General features: G+C 38.9%; 1 protein-coding gene across 1 annotated transcript in view; it reads right to left on the minus strand.

Moving 5' to 3' along the window:
* Window positions 1-2,792: 2,792 nt before the first annotated feature.
* The window catches only part of SPAG1 (sperm associated antigen 1), a 35,689-nt gene continuing 20,056 nt past the window's right edge, over window positions 2,793-18,425 (minus strand). Inside the window, exons 14-19 of the mRNA XM_067467338.1 lie at window positions 13,873-14,048; window positions 11,631-11,772; window positions 11,119-11,245; window positions 7,808-7,972; window positions 4,235-4,612; window positions 2,793-4,124 (exon numbers count right to left, since the gene is read on the minus strand). Of these exons, the coding sequence (XP_067323439.1) occupies window positions 3,993-4,124; window positions 4,235-4,612; window positions 7,808-7,972; window positions 11,119-11,245; window positions 11,631-11,772; window positions 13,873-14,048 (1,120 nt within the window). The 3' untranslated portion in view covers window positions 2,793-3,992. The remainder of the gene's footprint in view (window positions 4,125-4,234; window positions 4,613-7,807; window positions 7,973-11,118; window positions 11,246-11,630; window positions 11,773-13,872; window positions 14,049-18,425) is intronic.

The following is an 18,425-nucleotide window of genomic DNA, read 5'->3' on the forward strand; positions in this document are numbered from 1 at the left end:
AAACCGAATCTAAAGTTGACCAAAACTGATTTGTAACACTTTTAATACTAATGTTGGTCAAAGTGGCCCTTGGTCAAGTGGTCCTTGGTCAAAGAGGTCCCTTGCCAAGTGGTCCCTCATCAAATTAGTCCCTGGTCAAAGTGGCCCCTGATCAAGTGGTCCCTGGTCAAAGAGGTTCCTGGTCAAGTGGTTCTCATCAAATTGATCCCTGGTCAAAGAGGTTCCTGGTCAAAGTGGTTCCTGCTCAAGCAGCCCTGGTCAAAGTGGTCTCTAGTCAAGTGGTCCCAGGTCAAATTGGTCCCTGGTTTAAAAAAATGGTTGGAAACTACTTGGTCTAAAAGGTGAAGGCACATTTCTCAAGATAACTAAACAAAATACCATTCAGAACTAGTATACAACTGAATGCACATGAGGTGTTGTTGCACATGAGGTGTTGTTGCAGTTATAATGCCTTGGTTGAGCACTGCTGGCAACCTAAATGAATAGTGTTGTTATTTACGGTCAAAGCTATTGTAAAATTTGCTCCACGAACAAATGATTGTAAAAGAAACTCTTTGTACAATCCTCCTAATATGTTGATGTCATCTTCTTAGTGATTATTTTAATTCACACGTACGTGCTGGTTGATTCATTCATACTTTTATGTGACTGCAGGGCCCAGGCTAGCAAAGAAGCGGTTGCCAAGATAGGAAAGCGCTTGTGCATGTTCTCCATACCCCACGCCTGACTAAATGTAAGAAGTCATGGAATTTCCTTTGGAGTACATGAAGCTTAAGTCTTGTAGTTCCTGATCTGAATTCCTTTAAGCAATTGAAAAAGTTTAGTATTTCTAAAAGTTATAAAATTAAAACCGATGCTCCAGAAAATCATCTTAGTCTGTCATCTGGATTTCATTGACATAGGTTTAGCTTCTAAGTACTATACTGCCAATTTCTATGCATCCACATGAAAGTGTAGGGCTCAAACGATTCAGCAAATCATGGTGATTGTTGAATCATGAGGAATGACCGTCTTTTCCTAAATATGGAAGAGCACAGTGTAATGAAATCCTCCTTTAATAGAGCTATTGTTTATTGTGAAAACAGATACTTTATGGTTAAATCATGTTAGGTTTATAGGCAGCTTTGTGCCAATGTTGTGAATGAAATACTAGTGCCAAATAGTGTGTGCCTCTGTTTGCTAAACATCACATTGTAGGTATCAGACAGCAAGCATGAGGTTAATTCAGTTTAAGATGGAAATGAAGAAGAGATCAAGGGATGAGGAAGCTAAAATTACTCTCAAGTTCTAAATGAAGAACTATAGCAGCATTTTACAGTAAACCTATTAGCATTAGAAGACCAGCTAGATTCCTTCCCGTGCATCTATAATCAGTGACAGATTATGGAGGTCCTTGAGCTGAACAGATTCAGAGTCTAGACCAGAGCGGGCAAAGTTTCAGTCAATAGCTGATATACCATTTCAACAATTCTTACCATTCCAAAAATGTCATTTGTGTAGTCATACACAGGAGTAACAAGGTCTTGCCACACTCTTAAATATTGATATTTTTTAAGCCAGTGTTTCTCAACCTGGGGGTCAGGAGTCTGGTGGGGGAGGGGTCAAAAGAGGGGTTTCATAGGGGTCACCAAAGACCATCAAAAAACACATATTTCTGCTGGTCTTAGGAACCCTTTTGGCAGAGAAGGCTGAAGATCTCTCTGCCTGTCCTTCTCTTCCTTTTTGGTGTTGGTGAATTACAACTCCCAGAATTCAAAAGCAACCCGCCCAAACCCACCAGTATTCAATGTTGGCCATGTAGGTAGTGTGCCAAGTTTGGTGCAGATCCATTGTGGGCTGCGTTCAGTGTGCTCTTCGATTGTATGTGAACTATAAATCCCAGCAACTATAACTCCCAAATATCAAGGTCTATTTTTCCCAAACTCCACCAGTGTTCACATTTGGGCATATTGAGCATTCATGCTAAGTTTGGTCCAGATCCATCAGTGTTTGCGTTCACAGTGCTCTCTGGATGTGGGTGAACTACAACTCCCAAACTCAAGATCAATGCCCAGCAAACCCTTCTAGTATTTTCTGTTGCCCATGAGAGTTCTGTGTGCCAAGTTTGGTTCAATTTCATCGTTGAAGTTCAGAATGCTCTTTAACTATAAATCCCAGCAACTACAACTCCGAAATGACAAAATCAATCCTCCCCCCCCCCCCCAACTCTACCAGTATTCAAATTAGGCTGCATTGGGTATTTGTGCCAAATTTGGTCCAGTGAATGAAAATACACCCTTCATATCAGATATTTACATTACAATTCATAACAGTAGCAAAGAAAATAATTTTATGGTTGGGGGTCACCACAACATGAGGAACAGTATTAAGGGGTCACGGCATTAGGAAGGTTGAGCAACACTGATCTAGATTTATGCATTAAAATGAGATTTGTCAGAAATGATTAAATGTGATGCATCTAATTCAGAGTAAATCATGTCTTTCTCCTTATCATAAAAATGCACTGAAATGTGATATCTAGTCTCTCATTGCCTAGAACTATCTTTTCAAATGATCTACAGAAAGGACTGAAAATAAATGAGGCTTTGGGATCTACAGAATTTGTGGCAGAAAGTGAAAAAAAACACTGGAACTATGAACAACTGGTGGCTAAATTACGTTTCCTAATTTTCTAGGAAAACATATAAAAATTGTTATCATAGCACATTGTGGCAGTGAAAAGACAGTCTCTCACATATCCTTTAAATGTTAGTTGCAAAAGTTCTTCAAAGAAAAGAGTTTCCATTAGTCTCTCCACTTATATGGAACATTTCAGTTTATTTAATTTTTAATTAAGGACAAAATAATATCGCTTTCAATATAATACAAGTACCTGAGCAACCTCTCACAATAAAATTAGATATGGACACTAATAATAAATTACTAAGCTCCAGTTTAAAAATATAATAGTTATATTGTTTCAAAGCATTTTATATCCCTTATTTAATTCACCATTGCTGTTCACCATTAGTGCACAAGAAACATCTTTCTGTCTCCAAAGGAAGCAGTACAGAAGAGAGCCAAATCACCTTCATACTAACTTGCCATCAGTTGATTTGACTCCCATGTTCATCTCTCTAGAGCATGTTACTGTACATATTTAATTGGAGCACTGACGCAAGGTGAGAAGAAAGGAGTCACTGTTTTTCCTTAAAGCTACACTTCATGGGAGCCAAAGGTGAGTGTCTGCCTTAAATAGACTTGGTGGCAGATGAAAGCTAGGGTTGGCTTCAACTGCACTAAAGTGCACAGCGGTCATCTCACTGAGCAGGAAGAAAGCAAAGACCAATTGCAAAATATGTCAGAAATGCCTTTTAGCATGAGCCCCTGCAGAAAGGAAGGAAGGAATGATTCCTGTTCAGCCAGTAAGACTGACAAAGAAGTTATCATCTCTGAGCAGCATCTACTTTAGAAGAGCTGTTAGTATTCTAAGAGGGAGAAATACAACCAAGAACATATGAACCAAAACCTACAACTTAAGGAATACATGTTACTGTAGTAGAGTATATTATTAGATCAACATACTGTGTTACAGAGCTGCAATTGCAGGGAGGGGGTGTATCTACTTGGCACAGAGGGCTACGTCCTTGGTTGGCTCATAACCCTTTCCTCAGACTCAGAACCATTCCCATTCCCTTCCTGACCACTACTTACCCAGTGAGAACAGTATGTAAATCTGGGGCCTACTCCCAGTTACTTGATGCAACTGAATGAGCCAAGTAGTGAGTAAACAGGCCCATTAATATACAGTCATGCAAATGTCGACGAGAATACAAAATATGCAGGATGGAAAAAACAGTTTTTCAGTGTGCATGTCAAAAAAATGTACAGCATTATCAAACAGTCCAGATAAAAGACTGGCTTTCCTCCCATGCAAGTCTGCATAGTTTATATGCCTGTCCTACAAGCATCAAGATATTTCATGCAAGAGGCAAAATCCAAAATGAAGTTCTTTAAAGTTCAAAGTCTCTCTTAAGGCTCTCCAGATCACTTAAAGAAAACTCTCGTTTTTGCTCTTTGGCAAGAGAATCAAATAGCCGTCGAACTCGTTCCACTTCGTTCTTATTAAGTAAAGACCGGACCATCTGAAAAGAGGAACAAATATGTGTGTGATCAGCCCTTGCATTTGTCCAAACAACTAGCCAACACAATTATTAGCAATGTACTCAAAGAACTGAAGACTTTAGTTGCCTACCTTAAATCTTTCAGCTTTGCTCAGATGAACAAGATGCTGGTACACAAGGTCAGGGTCCTTGCTAAACACATCTGATTGAAGGGCTTGGATAAAGATCAAAAAAACACTTCCTTCCAGTTTGTTGCTCAGAAATACTGGCAGATCTTTTGGCTCAGTCACCCTCAAGAGCTCTGCACAAGCAGTGATGTCCTTACTGGCATTCACAGCATTTATCATCTGACCAAATTCATAGGCATTTGATGGTTTAGAAATTATCAGCTTCTCTGAACTATTCAATGGCACAGTTGTTTCAAATTCTCCTTTAGCACTATGGTATTTTACTGCATCAGTTCCTGAACCATTGATTTTTGCACCCTCTTCCTCTTCATCATCATTTGCCTTAAAAAGAAATATGGTTTCAATATAGATACATGAAGCTTATCATAATTATACAGTGCGATTTCTACGAAGCTGCCATTATCACCAGAATACTTTAAATGCTGTTCATTTCATCACAGACCTTACTACCACATTTACCACAATGCTATTTGAAATTGAATGACTAATCCATTTGCACATACTCCCAAATCTGACTGCAGAGAAGTTAAATGTGCCCTTCTTTAGGGGTATATTTTTCTCACTGGATTACCAACTGTATTAAAAAGGTCCATGCCATTGTCTCCATCCATCTGGAGATACTCTTCAGCTGCATTGTCCTGCAGTGATCCTCGTACATCTGGCTTCATATTTGAAGGTAGAAAGATTGTTTATTGGTGACTGTGGTTCTTTGAAAGATAATCTGTGAGCTCACACAAATGAATCCAACTTACAAACGACTCAAAGTTAAGAACATGGGTGAGACAACAGGAAGTGAGAGAAATCTACTCCTCAGAAGGAAAATGGATTATGAAAGAGTTATCCTGGGGAAAATGTGTCTCCACTAAAGCTTTATCACCAATACTTGTTTTCATAATAAGTCAAATTTTTCAAAATCTAGTTTTCACAAGCACAGAAAGTGAGGTGAGCTCTTCTGAACAGAGGTACAAGCAGCAAAACAAACTCCAGAGGGGTGTTAACCCCTATGCTATCCAAAGATAGATAGATAAATAGACGCATCTGGAATTACACTTAAAAATACATCTGTTCCGATTTACAAGCAAATTCAACTTAAGAACAAACCTACAGAACCTATATTTGTTTGTAACTTGGGGACTGTTTGTAGCTTGGTGGGAACCCTGCCACTCCCATGTACCATGCATATCCTAGTCCACCAAGCTACTGTGGCCTCATAAAGTTGTGGGCGTCACAGGAACATCTAATGATGCTGAAGCACATAGTAGTACTGGTGGGATCGAGTGATCGTGGATTGTAGCAGTAACAATGGTAAAAGATACTGGTATTGAAATCAGAGGAGGAGCTTGAGATGGTAGCTGCCGTTTTTTGTAGCAAAGGTGTCAGAGAAAGTCTCAAAATGGTAACTGTGGTTTGTGGTGGAGATGGAGGATGGAGGAACTATATTTATCAATAATACTTAAGCAATTGGAGAAGGGGTCCCCAAAAGAAGACCCTATGAAACCGCTATGACCCTATGAAAACCCCTATGACCCTATGAAAGGAAGACCCTATGAAACCCTTTTGACCCTATGAAACTCCTCTTTTGACACCCCCCCCCCCCAGGACTCTCGACCCCCAGGTTGAGAAACACTGGCTTAAAAAATACCAATATTTAAGAGGGTGGCCAAATGTAGCCCTTCAAGGTCATTTACCTGACCTCTGTCCTACATTTTAGACAGCTAATTAACTTGACTATCCCATCAGCCAAAAGTAGGCCCACACCCCACTGAAATCCTGGTAAGGTTATGTTGGTAAAAATTGTTCTTCATTTTAAATACAGTATTGTTCTTTCGTGGTTGTTGTACTACAAATAAGATATGTGCAGTGTGCACAGGAATTCATTCATGTTTTTTTTCAAACTATAGTCTGCCCGTCTGCCCCCCACTCTGGGGGACCATGAACTGCTCCCCTGCTTAAAAGGTTTGAGGACCCCTGAATTAGAAAGTGGCAGGGAAATCTTTTTAAGATTGCCTCCTGCTCATCTAAATAAAACTCTGTATGTGTGTGATGGCATCTGCAAAATGCAATGTAAATTATCACAACGAAAGTTCCAATTGGAATATACCCTGCAGTAAACTAACACCATTAGATCTGGTCCTACTCTGGGGCACCAGAGAACAAACCTATACAGTCCTCTGTGTGACAGCTCTTTAGGTATTTAAAGAGTGCAATCATATTGCCCCTTAGACTTCCCCTCCCCTGGCTGAATTCCTTCAATCTTCAACCTTAAGAGATATTTTGGTCTCCATATCTCTTATCATTCATTGCTCTTCTCTGAACTTGCTCCAATTTGTTTATATTGGTCTTAACATGAAATGCTCAGACCTGCAAACATTAAGGCAGATGAGGTCTGACTAGTGAGGAACATAGTGGGGCTATGACATTCTTTGACTTGTAAACTATGGTTCCATTAATGTAAGATATATCTAAGTGCAATATCTACTTATTTGCAGATTCCAGCTAGATCTTGGAAAGCTAACCGCCTCCTCCCGTTAAATGGAGCAAGAAATATATGGTCCCCAAGACTGAAATTCTCATCAGCTGTAGCCTTCATAGCTATGCAGAAGCTGCATGATAGGATATGTAGTCCAACAACATCCAGGGAACTGAGTCCCTTCAGGGAGAGAAGGCAGGTTGAAAAGAAACTATTATTATTGCGCATGATAGCCCCAGCAGGAAAGGTTAAGTAGCTGTGGCAATCCTTGGAAATTTGTTAAGGCTTGTCTCTGAGGTATGATCAGCCTATTTCAATTAAAATTAGAAATAAGCACTTGTTTTGCCTTTCACTCCCCATCCCTTTTGTTTTGTGCCATGCCATTTCAGACTGGAAATTTGGGGTCAGGAACGGTCTAGTTTCTATTTACTTAAAGGTTGCTCTCAGATTCTTTACAGCTAAAGAACAGAAGTAAGTGTAATCAGTCAGTCAATCTGTTAATGGAGTTTTGAAGACACATGCAGTGTGATCTCCATATCTGCAAGCAATATGTTCCGACATTGGAGATAACAGTGATCAGTGACCTGTACTGAAATGCAGGGCACTTCCAGCCAAAAATAACAGAGTTGAGGGAGGACCTAGGAAATGCCTTAAAAGGACATATGGCGTTGGAAGTGAATAAATGAAACGGCGGATACTGTTCCCATAGATACAAAAGTCATACTATACCAAATAGGAAATGATTAGTGAGTTGTACTTCTTAACATCAGTGTGATATACAATGTGAAACTAAGATGGTGATTAACAATGATGTTAATAAGAGCAGCACGAAAATAATTATTTTAGTGAAGTATGATCCAAAACCTGAGAGATGTGAACTACTTTCCCTCTTTCTGTCCTGACTTTCCTATCTACAACATATCTATACAACCCCACAAAAAAAACTGTTTGGGAATTGTTATTCAGAGCATATTTCAAAATTTTCATAGCAAGGAGTGAATATCAGTCTTATTTGGGAGTCTTAAAAAACAACAACAATATAATACCTCTTGAATTTCAATTTTTTTCCTTTGCTTTTGTGGTGTGTTGTCTGTAACATCATTTTTGACTTTTAGTAACCGAGTGGTTTCTTGCAGTTCCTTCTTTGCTTCATCAATGTGTGGATCTATTAGAAGGACTTTATTCAAATCATCAACACTGGCTTTGTAGTTCTGAAATTTAAAAATAGAATTGGTCAAATTTTAAAAGACACAATGGCACAAGAGTACACAGACAATGTTACATATATATTTGCAATTGTGACAATCATGCCACAACCATAAACATGAATAGGAAACAGTTACTAATGTGTTAATCTATCCTGACACATTTGTAGAAAATATTTGCAAATGTTTGCAAATGCTTAGAAGAAGACAGGAAAAAACTTGCCAATAAGGATTTGGGCTAAAAATACTGCACTTGTGGTGAACTTTCAACTTGTTCTTGGCAAGATTTGCTCAGAGGAGATTTGGCTTGATCTTCCTCCAAGGCTGAGAAAGTGTGATTGTCCAGAGTCACTCAATGAATTCCATGGCTACGCAGAGATTCAAACCCATGTCCAGTCCTAGTCCAACACTTAAAACCATGTATGTATACATGTTTCCAAACATTAAGCTGCTGACTGAATCCAGTAAGACTCTTAAGTCTTCAGGCATTCACCAGTGTGGTGAGGGAATGCATCTGCTAGATAGGCTTCTAGGTGACAGGAATGAATTAGGAAAAAATGCCTGTTTCTGTCCATTATCACTGCCTTAAATTATATTGTACCACTCAGGCAACTGGGGACATTATGAATGAGTTATCACTTGACACAATAGTCAAACAGTCCCAACAGTAGTCCCTAAAAAATAAAATTATATTCTAAAAGCCCTGAAAGAAAATACATGTCTTTGAAGGTTGCAAGGAATCAACAAGAATTGTTGCCAAATCATTTTTCTGCCTCCAATTTTCCCCATGACTCAATAAAAAACTGGTGGTAACAACATGATTCTAAACATTTTTTTACTTTAGTCTGAAGTGGGTGATGCATTTATATAGATTGCACTGTGTTTATCTGATGCTCAGATATAAATAGAAAAACCTTCTGTCTGACTGGAAGGAAACAACTCAAGTTATATACATGTTGGGATTGTGGAGAAATAATAAGAAGGTCCTGCCTTTCTGCTGGTAGTTTTTACTAGATGGCTTTTCAGTCTATTTGGTTACAATAACAGGGCTGTCAAAATACTGCTGAGTGCACTGGTAACTTCACAAAACATCTTCTATAATTATACATTTCAATCAGGAATAAGAATAACAAATTCTCCAGTTGTTGACCAGGAGCTCCAACCAGTCTTCGCCAGCATGGTCAACAGTGAACAAACTGGGAGCGTGGGTTAACAATATTGGCTGTTCACAATCCCTACCCTTTTCATCTGTTTCAGACATTATTGCCAACTAGCATTACACGCAAAGAGAATCAAGTGTTCTCTGGGCAAGTAATGCCCACTTCTATACTGTTATAAAGTACTGTCTGCCTTCTACACACTTGCTACATCTATTTACTCCCAGCCAATTGGCGGGCTGTGAATAGAGGGTGCTCAGAGGACACTGCAAGCAAAAGCAATGGACCCCCACCCCCATATAATGGACAAGAGGAAGGAATTACAGGCTGCGAAACCTGGAGAGCCAACAAAACTTTCTGTCTCCCAGTAATGCACTTGGTGGGTGGCTAATAAAACCTCAGCAGTACAGTCAGACAGGAAAAACCATCCAGTTCCCCCCAGGGAAAGTAATACCTTCTTTTGCCCCAAATGACAATGCTACATAGCGACATGCCTAGTTTTACAATGTCTTCTCACTACATGATAAGAAGAAAAAAGACAGTGCAGAAACAACAGAAAGATCACAAACTGAATAGTCGTAGGAGGGGGGTTATTTGGGAGAATTTCCTATTTTACTGCCAAAACCATTACTCTACATCAGCATTTCTCAACCTGCATTTCTCAATGGTGTCGGGGCCCCTGGGGGGATTGTGAGGGGGTATCAGAGGGGTCGCTAATGACTATCAGAAAACACATATTTCTGATGGTCTTAGGAACTCCTTTGGCAGAAAAGGCTGAAGATCTCTCTGCCTGTCCTTCTCTTACTTTTTGGAAACAAATGGCAAATCTTCCCACCAAAAGCCCTTCTTCGCTGTGATTGGCCAGCCTCTCAGCTGGCTTCTCAGCCAAGGGGAGGACTGTTTCTGAGACTCCAAGCAGGGAGGCGAGAGCAGGTATGCTCAATACATGGTAGCATAGTGAACATACACAGGCAAGGGAGAGCATGTGAAGCTGAAGGGAGGCTCACACTATTGAGTCCCTTCAAGGCAGGGGGAAAAGTGCCTGTGTGATGTGGGACTGAGAGTGACCCAGCAGCCTCAAGAGGAGGAGCAGTAGCAGAAGCAGTTTAGCTCATTTGTAACACTATTAGAAAAAGTCAGTCTTTTCTTTTTTTATTAATGCTCCCATTAGAAAATGCATAAGGATGTAGCTGACCTGCAACTCCCAAAATCGTGGGTCAAACCTCCCGCAATCCCACCAGTATTCACAGTTGGCCATGTTGGGCCTGTGTGCTAAGTGTGGTCCAGATCATCATTCTGTGAGTCCACAGTGCTCTCTGGATGTAGGTGAACTACAACTCCAAAGCTCAAGGCCAATGCCCATCAAACCCTTCCAGTATTTTCTGTTGGTCACGAGAGTTCTGTGTGCCAAGTTTGGTTCAATTTCATTGTTGGAGGAGTTCAGAATGCTCTTTGATTGTAGGTGAACTATAAATCCCAGCAACTACAACTCCCAAATGACAAAATCATTCCTCACCCCCAGTGCCATCAGTATTCAAATGTGGGCATATCAGGTATTTATGCCAAATTTGGTCCAGTGAATGAAAATATCTCCTGCATATCAGATATTTACATGACGATTCATAACAATAGCAAAATTACAGTTATGAAGTAGCAACGAAAATAATTTTATGATTGGGTGTCACCCCAACATGAGGAACTATATTAAGGGATTGTGGCATTAGGGAGGTTGAGAAACACTGCTCTACATGAAAGCTCAACAACATATTACATGGAAATGTCAAAGAACCTATCTCAGTTATTCCTTAATTTAATGTTAATATTGGTGACTGGTTTCTATAGCACTTAAATGTTTTACACGTTGTTCTCAAGGGTGTATGACCCTTGAGTTTCTGTAAAGCCCTTTTAGAACATCTGATGCACCTGCTATATTATATTATGTTAGCTAATAAACAGTAATTATAAGTCAACAGGCATGCTGCTCCCTGTCCTTACCTCTAATCCTTTGAATGCTAGGGCTCTTCTGTATAAAGCTTTTACATTACAGCCATCTGTCTGAAGAACATAATCACAGTCCTTTTTGGCTTCTTCAAATTGAGATAATTTCAAATAACAAAGAGCCCTAATACAGTAGGAAAAGACAGACACGACAGTATTAAGAATATATACTCACACCCATCCAGTCTAGAGCAAATTATCACAAGGCACACAAGGCCTATTGTATGTATGTGAAGAAATGTGTTAACAGTGGCAGTGCTGTTTGTTTGTTGTATAAACCAGATGGAAAGCCAGTGTGGAGATCATGTGCCCATATATATATTCCTGCACAACAAAATTAGAGAGTTTTCATATATGAGTATAGGCCTACATATAACTTTAATATGTAAAGTTGTTTTCAGTCACAAAAATCGATGGATCTTGGAAAACTATCCAATTCCCAATAAAGTTAATAACCAATTCTGTTGGTCTGAATGAAAATGGATTCCAGATTTTAGAGATCTTCTTACCTGTTAGTGTAAATGGTCAGTTCCTGGGGCTTTAACTTTATACACTCATTGTATTTCTTCAATGCTTCTACACAGTTACCCTTTTTCACAAAGTCATTTCCCTGCTTCTTAAGAATCTTGAAGATTTCTTCTGGATTTTCACCTGTTTCCCAAAATGGATAGAAGTATTTTTGAGCCAAGACCAGCATACATAGTATATGTGTCATTCCTTAAAAAAAGGCATAGAATGTATTTTTGCCTGAGGGCTACATTTCTGTGACTGACCTTCTAGAGGTCAACTGGGTGGGGATAAAGCAAGAAATGGGAAAGGTTCTCTTAAAGTGGGCTGGTGCGCTCCATTCTTTCAGGATCACACAACCATTCATAACAGGGATCTACCCAAACACAAACAATCAAGAGAGAGCTAAAGATGACCCTTTACCACCAGCAATCTGACTGAGAATTAGTATTTGAAAGGCCTCTCATTTATGCCAACAAGATTTTAAAGGAGGCTTATTTGCCCTGTGCAGGAATTTCCAATATGCACTGACAACAGTTTCAAACACATCTTAGAATACCATTGTAATAAAGAATTAAAATATCATTGTCTAAAGACAGAATTTCTGGATTTCTCTTTAATGCCAAAAACAGGAACTCCTTTCTTTGCTGCCATCATTGTGGCAGATAAATTGATGCTCATTGACAACTACGATAAAATCCAATTTTTTTGCATTGTTTTCCATGGCATATTCTCTCTTCCACCCTTAAAGAGAAGATAAAAGAAATCCAAAGAAACTAGGAAATTGAGGAGACTGAGAAAGTATGCTTGAGGGCAGTTGAGTTCAAGATATGTTGAGGATGTCATGGGGGAGAAATCAAGGGGAGGGTCTGAGGGTTTAACAAGCTGACTGTATTCTGAAAGCGAACATGATAGTCCCAGTTAGACATATTACACTACATATAAGTACATACATACATATGTGTATATGTTTTAAAATGTCACCCATTACAATTTATGTTATTTATGGTATCAGAAGCAAACAGATGGTACAGTTGTAAGGTATTTAAAAAACACAAAGTTTAAAAAACTTGGCATTATAATAAATGTCCTTTGACCAATAGCTGGCCATTTGGAGTGCCTCTGGTGTTGCTATAAGAAGGTCCTCCACTGTGCAAGTAGCAGGGCTGACACTGCGTCTGGGCATCCACTAGGCAACGTTTTTGTAGGTGGCTGATACTCTCACACCAGAAGTGACTTGCAACATGCAAACCCATTATAATAACAATATTACATTCAGAACTGGCAATTAGCTATGATAATTCTACTGGTAACATCTTTGGACTATATAAGATAGACTAAAGGGAATGGCTCCGTTGCAACATTTCGTTTCATGTTCCTTCTTATAGATTCTATTGTGAGCCAAGATGAGAACACACCATATTGAACCCTGAGTCCTTGAGGAGTATACCCCACCACCATCTTCCTTGAGGAGATGGTGGTGGGGTATAAAAATAAAGTAGTAGTAGTAGTAGTTATAAATATGACACCTATTTTAAGGATGTTATTTTTCTTTAATGTCCCTTCAGATAGTGGATGAGATCTAAAGAATCTTATATAAATGCTCAAACATGTGCGCATCAAACCATTCAACTTTTTACTTCTATCTGTAGTGTAAATCTTTTGATTCTGCTAGAAACTATTCCAATATTTTATATTCTAGAAGTATGTAGGTGGGTTTTATTTTAGCACAAAAAGTGCAGAGAAAAGATCTTGAGAACCTTTCAGTACATTCAATGATGTCTTCAGATATGCACGGAAAGGGCAAGTTGCTTATCTGAAAATATAGTTCTTCAAGCGATAATCCGTGAACTCATAGAAATGAGTGGCCTGCACAGTACATCTTTCAGAAATTTGTAGAGCTATACTACATGCAATTTAGGAGTAGCCCTGCCTACTTCTCATGCATCTAGTCAGTGTGCTTCCCACCTAAACCCTCAGTTCCTTTTTGTCCACTGCTGTAATAATAATAATAATAATAATAATAATAATAATAATGATTTATTTATATCCTGCCCATTCTCCCTGAGGGAATTTAGAGTGGCTTGCAATGGTATTAATAAGAATGGTTAGAGCTTGAATTTGTTTCTTGGATTTCTCTCAGAAATGCACCAAATGCTCAATGTGATAAATGTTTACTACCAGTTCTACTTGTGGATCACTATGTACAGTATAATTGGCACAACTTTGCATGAACATACATACTTGTTGACTGTGATTTCTGATCTCCACTTTTGGCTGAAGTTTTCTTTTGTTTTGCCTCTGAAGTAAAGTTTTCTCCATCCCACCAGTGTAACTGAGCAGACACAGGAACAACAGGAATTGGGGGCAGCTTCTCTCTCCAGTCTGGGCCATCCTGATCTATTAGCGTTCTTGTTATTCTAAAAAACAAACAAACAAACAGATTTCACCACAGGTTATAGTTACATTTTTAAGCTGTAATAAACTAATCAATTATTACAATAGAGGGAAACTTTCAGAAATAACATTTATATACATTATATTTCAATCTTTACAGTTTAAAAATTACACATTTAAATTGTCTGCTCAAACTTTATTCCAATATACTCAAGTACCAACTGAAATGCTATGCTGCATTATTTATCCCACTGATCCCAGTGATGATCACGTGGGCAGTATAGAGAGACTGAATTGTGGCAATGTTGGAAACCAATATGACATCCCCTGAAAGACAATGTTGAAGTCTTAAAGAGTGTATCAAATTAGTTTAATTCTGTAGTTTATATATTCTATAATCCAGAATATATAATCTAGAAACAAATAATTTGCGAGCAAAAAAGGAATTACCAGCAGGAGGAGAAGAGAAGGAAGCAGCTGAAATAGGGAGATAGGTTGCCAGGAAGGAAGGAGTAATAAGCAGTGAAGCAAAAAGCATAAAAAAGACCTAGAAGGGGGGAAAAAGTCATTGTGTTAAGAACAACAAAACAGAAGGATTTCTAGCAAGCAAGCAGAAATGTTTTTTGTGCAGTTTTGGAATTGTGTTAAGGTGAACAGATTTATGTCATGCAAGTTCAACATTATTTTAAATGAGATTTTAAAATATCACTGATGGCCTTTTTAAAGAGATATGTTAGACTTGATATATAGATGAGTAGATGGGAGAAAAATGTTAGCATTAAGACCAACAGACTATTTTAGCATGAATTTTTTGGATTATGATCCACTTCGTTAATGTATCGAGGAAACTGACAGTAATAAAAAAGCTTATGCCAAAACAAATCTGATAGTTTTTTTTTATCATTGCATTCTTACTCCCCCCCCCTTCTTGCAAAGGCCAAAAAAATAGTTTTCACTGATTATGTAAAACTAAGAGTGAAACATAACACTATATATCACAATTTTTGTTCCTGGGTTATAAAAGTCATTTCCTAATTAGTTCTATCACAAAAAATGGGAAAAGTTTACTAAATTGCAAAAACTTTGTTTTTGCAGGACATCTTGTAGCACACTTTGCTATAGTATTTCAATTAATATCTCATAGAGTCTCAACCAATTCAACATAGTTTGTGGTATCCACAAAAATGACATTTCTGGAGTATAACAACTACTTTCAAAGTAAGTACTGCACAGTTAAACAGAAAACAGCACTCTCAAACCAGGATCAGAATTTCTTTTCAAATTTTGTTACATAGTGTAATTAGAGAATCCTACACTTCTCATCTTTACAATAAGGAGTGACAAAAAGATGGCCGAATACTATAAGACTCAGTCAGAAAACCAATATGATATGAGTGCTGAACTAGGATTCTGGGAGATATGTGATATTTATGATATTTAGAGAGACATAAAACATTACATCCACTATTTCTCAAAAGTGAATCTTTTCTGTTGGTGCTGTACATCCTCAAGTCATTTCTGATTTATGACAACCTTATCATGGGGTTTTCTTGGTAAGATTTGATCAGAGGGGGTTGCCTTTGCCTTCCACTGAGGCTGAGAAAGTGAGACTTGTCCAACGTCACATATTGGTTTTTCACAGCTGAGCAAAGATTCGAACCCTGACCTCCAAAGTTGTAGTCACATGTTCAACAATTTCACTGCACTGGCTCTTACTCTTCAACAGTATCTCTATAGTCATTGTTGACTATAGACAAATGAGTGGATCCCTTCAAGCATCCTGGTCACTCTGAGTTTAACGTTAATAAAAAGCAATTTGATTTGGGCTTAGAAGTCGATTCAGTCAAAGGAAAGATTATATTTGACATGCTCAAAAATACTATTTGGCTGATGACCAAATTTACCTGCAAGAAAGCATGCTAATTAGGCTTGTGCACGGATTTATTTTGGTCGGTTCCCTTTAGCCAATCCGGCTTGTTCAGCTGGCTGTAACAGTAAGGGCTCAGCTGCCATGGGTTTTTTGCCTAAAACAGCTCACGTGGCTGCTGGGCACAGCTTCTATTCGGGAGCATGCAGCACATGCTTCCCCAACCCCATTCCTCAAATCCAGGCTCTCTTGAAAGGAAGAAAGGAAAGGGACCCAGGAAGGATGTTTCCTTAATCCCGTTCCTCAAACCCAGGCTCCCCTTGTGATGAAAAAAGGAAAGGGTCCCAGGAAGGGTGCTTTCTTAACCCCATTGCTCAAATCCAGGCTCCCTTTGAGATGAAGCAAGAGAAAACAGTCCCAGGAAGGGTGCTTCCTTAACCCCGTTCCTGAAACCCAGAACCCCTTGAAAGAAAGAAAGAAAGAAAGAAAGAAAGAAAGAAAGAAAGAAAGAAAAAGGAGCCCAGGAAGGATGCCTCCTTAACTCCGTTCCTCAAATCCAGGCTCCCTTGAAAGGAAGAAAGGAAAGGGTCCCAGGAAGAATGTTTCCTTAATCCCATTCCTCAAACCCAGGCTGTCTTTGAGATGAAGAAAGGAAAAGGGTACCCGGAAGGGTGCTTCCTTAAACCTGTTCCTGAAACCCAGACCCCCTAGATAGAAAGAAAGAAAGAAAGAAAGAAAGAAAGAAAGAAAGAAAGAAAGAAAGAAAGAAAGAAGCCCAGGAAGGATGCCTTCTTAACACCATTCCTCAAACCCTGACTCCCTTGGAAGGTAAGAAAGGAAAGGGTCCCAGGATGGGTGCTTCCTCAACCCCGTTCCTCAAACCCAGGCTCCCTTGAAAGGAAAGAGTCCCAGGAACGGAAAGGGGAGTCTCGGAAATGGGAGTCTTGTAAGTCCCCCACTGCTGCCAATGGGTTGCATCTTCCCAGATCTTTCGGCTACCTAGCTAAAAACAGATTTTTCCTTTAGCCGATTTTTGGGAGGCTCCCGAAAATGGATCTCGGTACCCAACGAAATTTGGATACCAAAAACAGATCACCCTCCAGCTGAATTGCATAAGTCTAATGCTTATCTGATAGTTGATAGGGTGCGACCATGAACATTTCCGAGTTGTAGATCTGGATTTTCAAAAGAACCACAACTCTACATATAGCATGTTGCAGTATTCATTAGTTTTCATACAAAGAGCACTTATGTCTTGTTTTGATTAACCTTTCCTCAGATCCCTTCCCAAAGATACCAGTTCAGGGCCTCCATGGCCTCATCATAGCTTTGTGGTAATGATACAGAACTGGGTATAATGAAACTTTGATTTCTCCATGATATTTTAACCCTCCCTCAAGTGCCTCTCTGTAAATATTGAGTGCCTTACCATGGTTTTCTTTAGGATAGTCAGCACCCTACCTCCTTCAAAGAAACAGCCATCCAACCAGCCTTCCCAGCTTTGATTGCATTAATTAGTTAGGATTGGCAAAGTCTAAGCACATACACAAAGATCTCGGGCACACCCTGAAGATTAGGAATACTCATAATAATAGGGCAAACAGCATCTATCAACCAGTACTGTGGAATTACTGAATTTACTAAAGAATCCAATTTGGAGCAGATATTATTGGGTTTACTCATGATGTGACATGTAAATCAATTAGAGAAAACCACTGGAGATTTATCTACTGCATCCTGTGGACTAAAATTAGGGTGGACCTGTCTTGAAGGGTCTGCCAGCTATTTGCTATCATGACTGTATACTCTGTGGCTTGCAGCTGTTCCTTCACTTCCATATGCATGTTTCACCAGCTTTCATTTTCAAGAAATATTGCTGTTGTCATTGCTAAAACGTGAGGCAAAACATTTTTAAGAGGAAAATTGTCTCCCTGCAGAATTATTTTCTTGAGGTTTTTTTTTTTTGTGAAGAAATATTTGGGCCATGAGAAGCTCAAACAGCTGTAAAAGCAACTTTGAAGGGTTGCATGTGGCCCTTGTTCTGAGTATTCAGAACAGTTCTGCTGGCCAACATGTGAAGTAGTAGTGAAAAATAAGTATTTGCCACCACCATCATAAAAATCATTAAAATTGGCTCTAGTCCATAAAAGTTCAGATTCCATCTAAATCCTTATACATGGTTGCTCTAGCGCTGTTCTATTCACTATTAAATTTTCTCCAGAAAAAAACAGAGGGTTAACTTGGCTCTGCAAAGGTATATTGACATTTAAATGCAATTATGTCAACTGCTCAAGCCACAACAAGGCAAGTCCTGGAGGAGTTAAATCTCTGGAAGCATCTTATGTTTCTGGGTCAAACTGTTCCAAATAGATTCTCTTTTCCTACAGAAGACAGGATTCTTTTTACCTAAATATTTCCATGTATAAAGAGCCAAATAAAATTATCCAGATCATCACCCTGTCTAATATAAAATATAAGATTAAGAGTTTGATATGCCAAGTGTACAGATTCCAATACAAGATTAGGTTATGGT

This window comes from Anolis sagrei, chromosome 4 (genome assembly GCF_037176765.1).
Source record: "Anolis sagrei isolate rAnoSag1 chromosome 4, rAnoSag1.mat, whole genome shotgun sequence".
NCBI lineage: Eukaryota > Metazoa > Chordata > Lepidosauria > Squamata > Dactyloidae > Anolis > Anolis sagrei.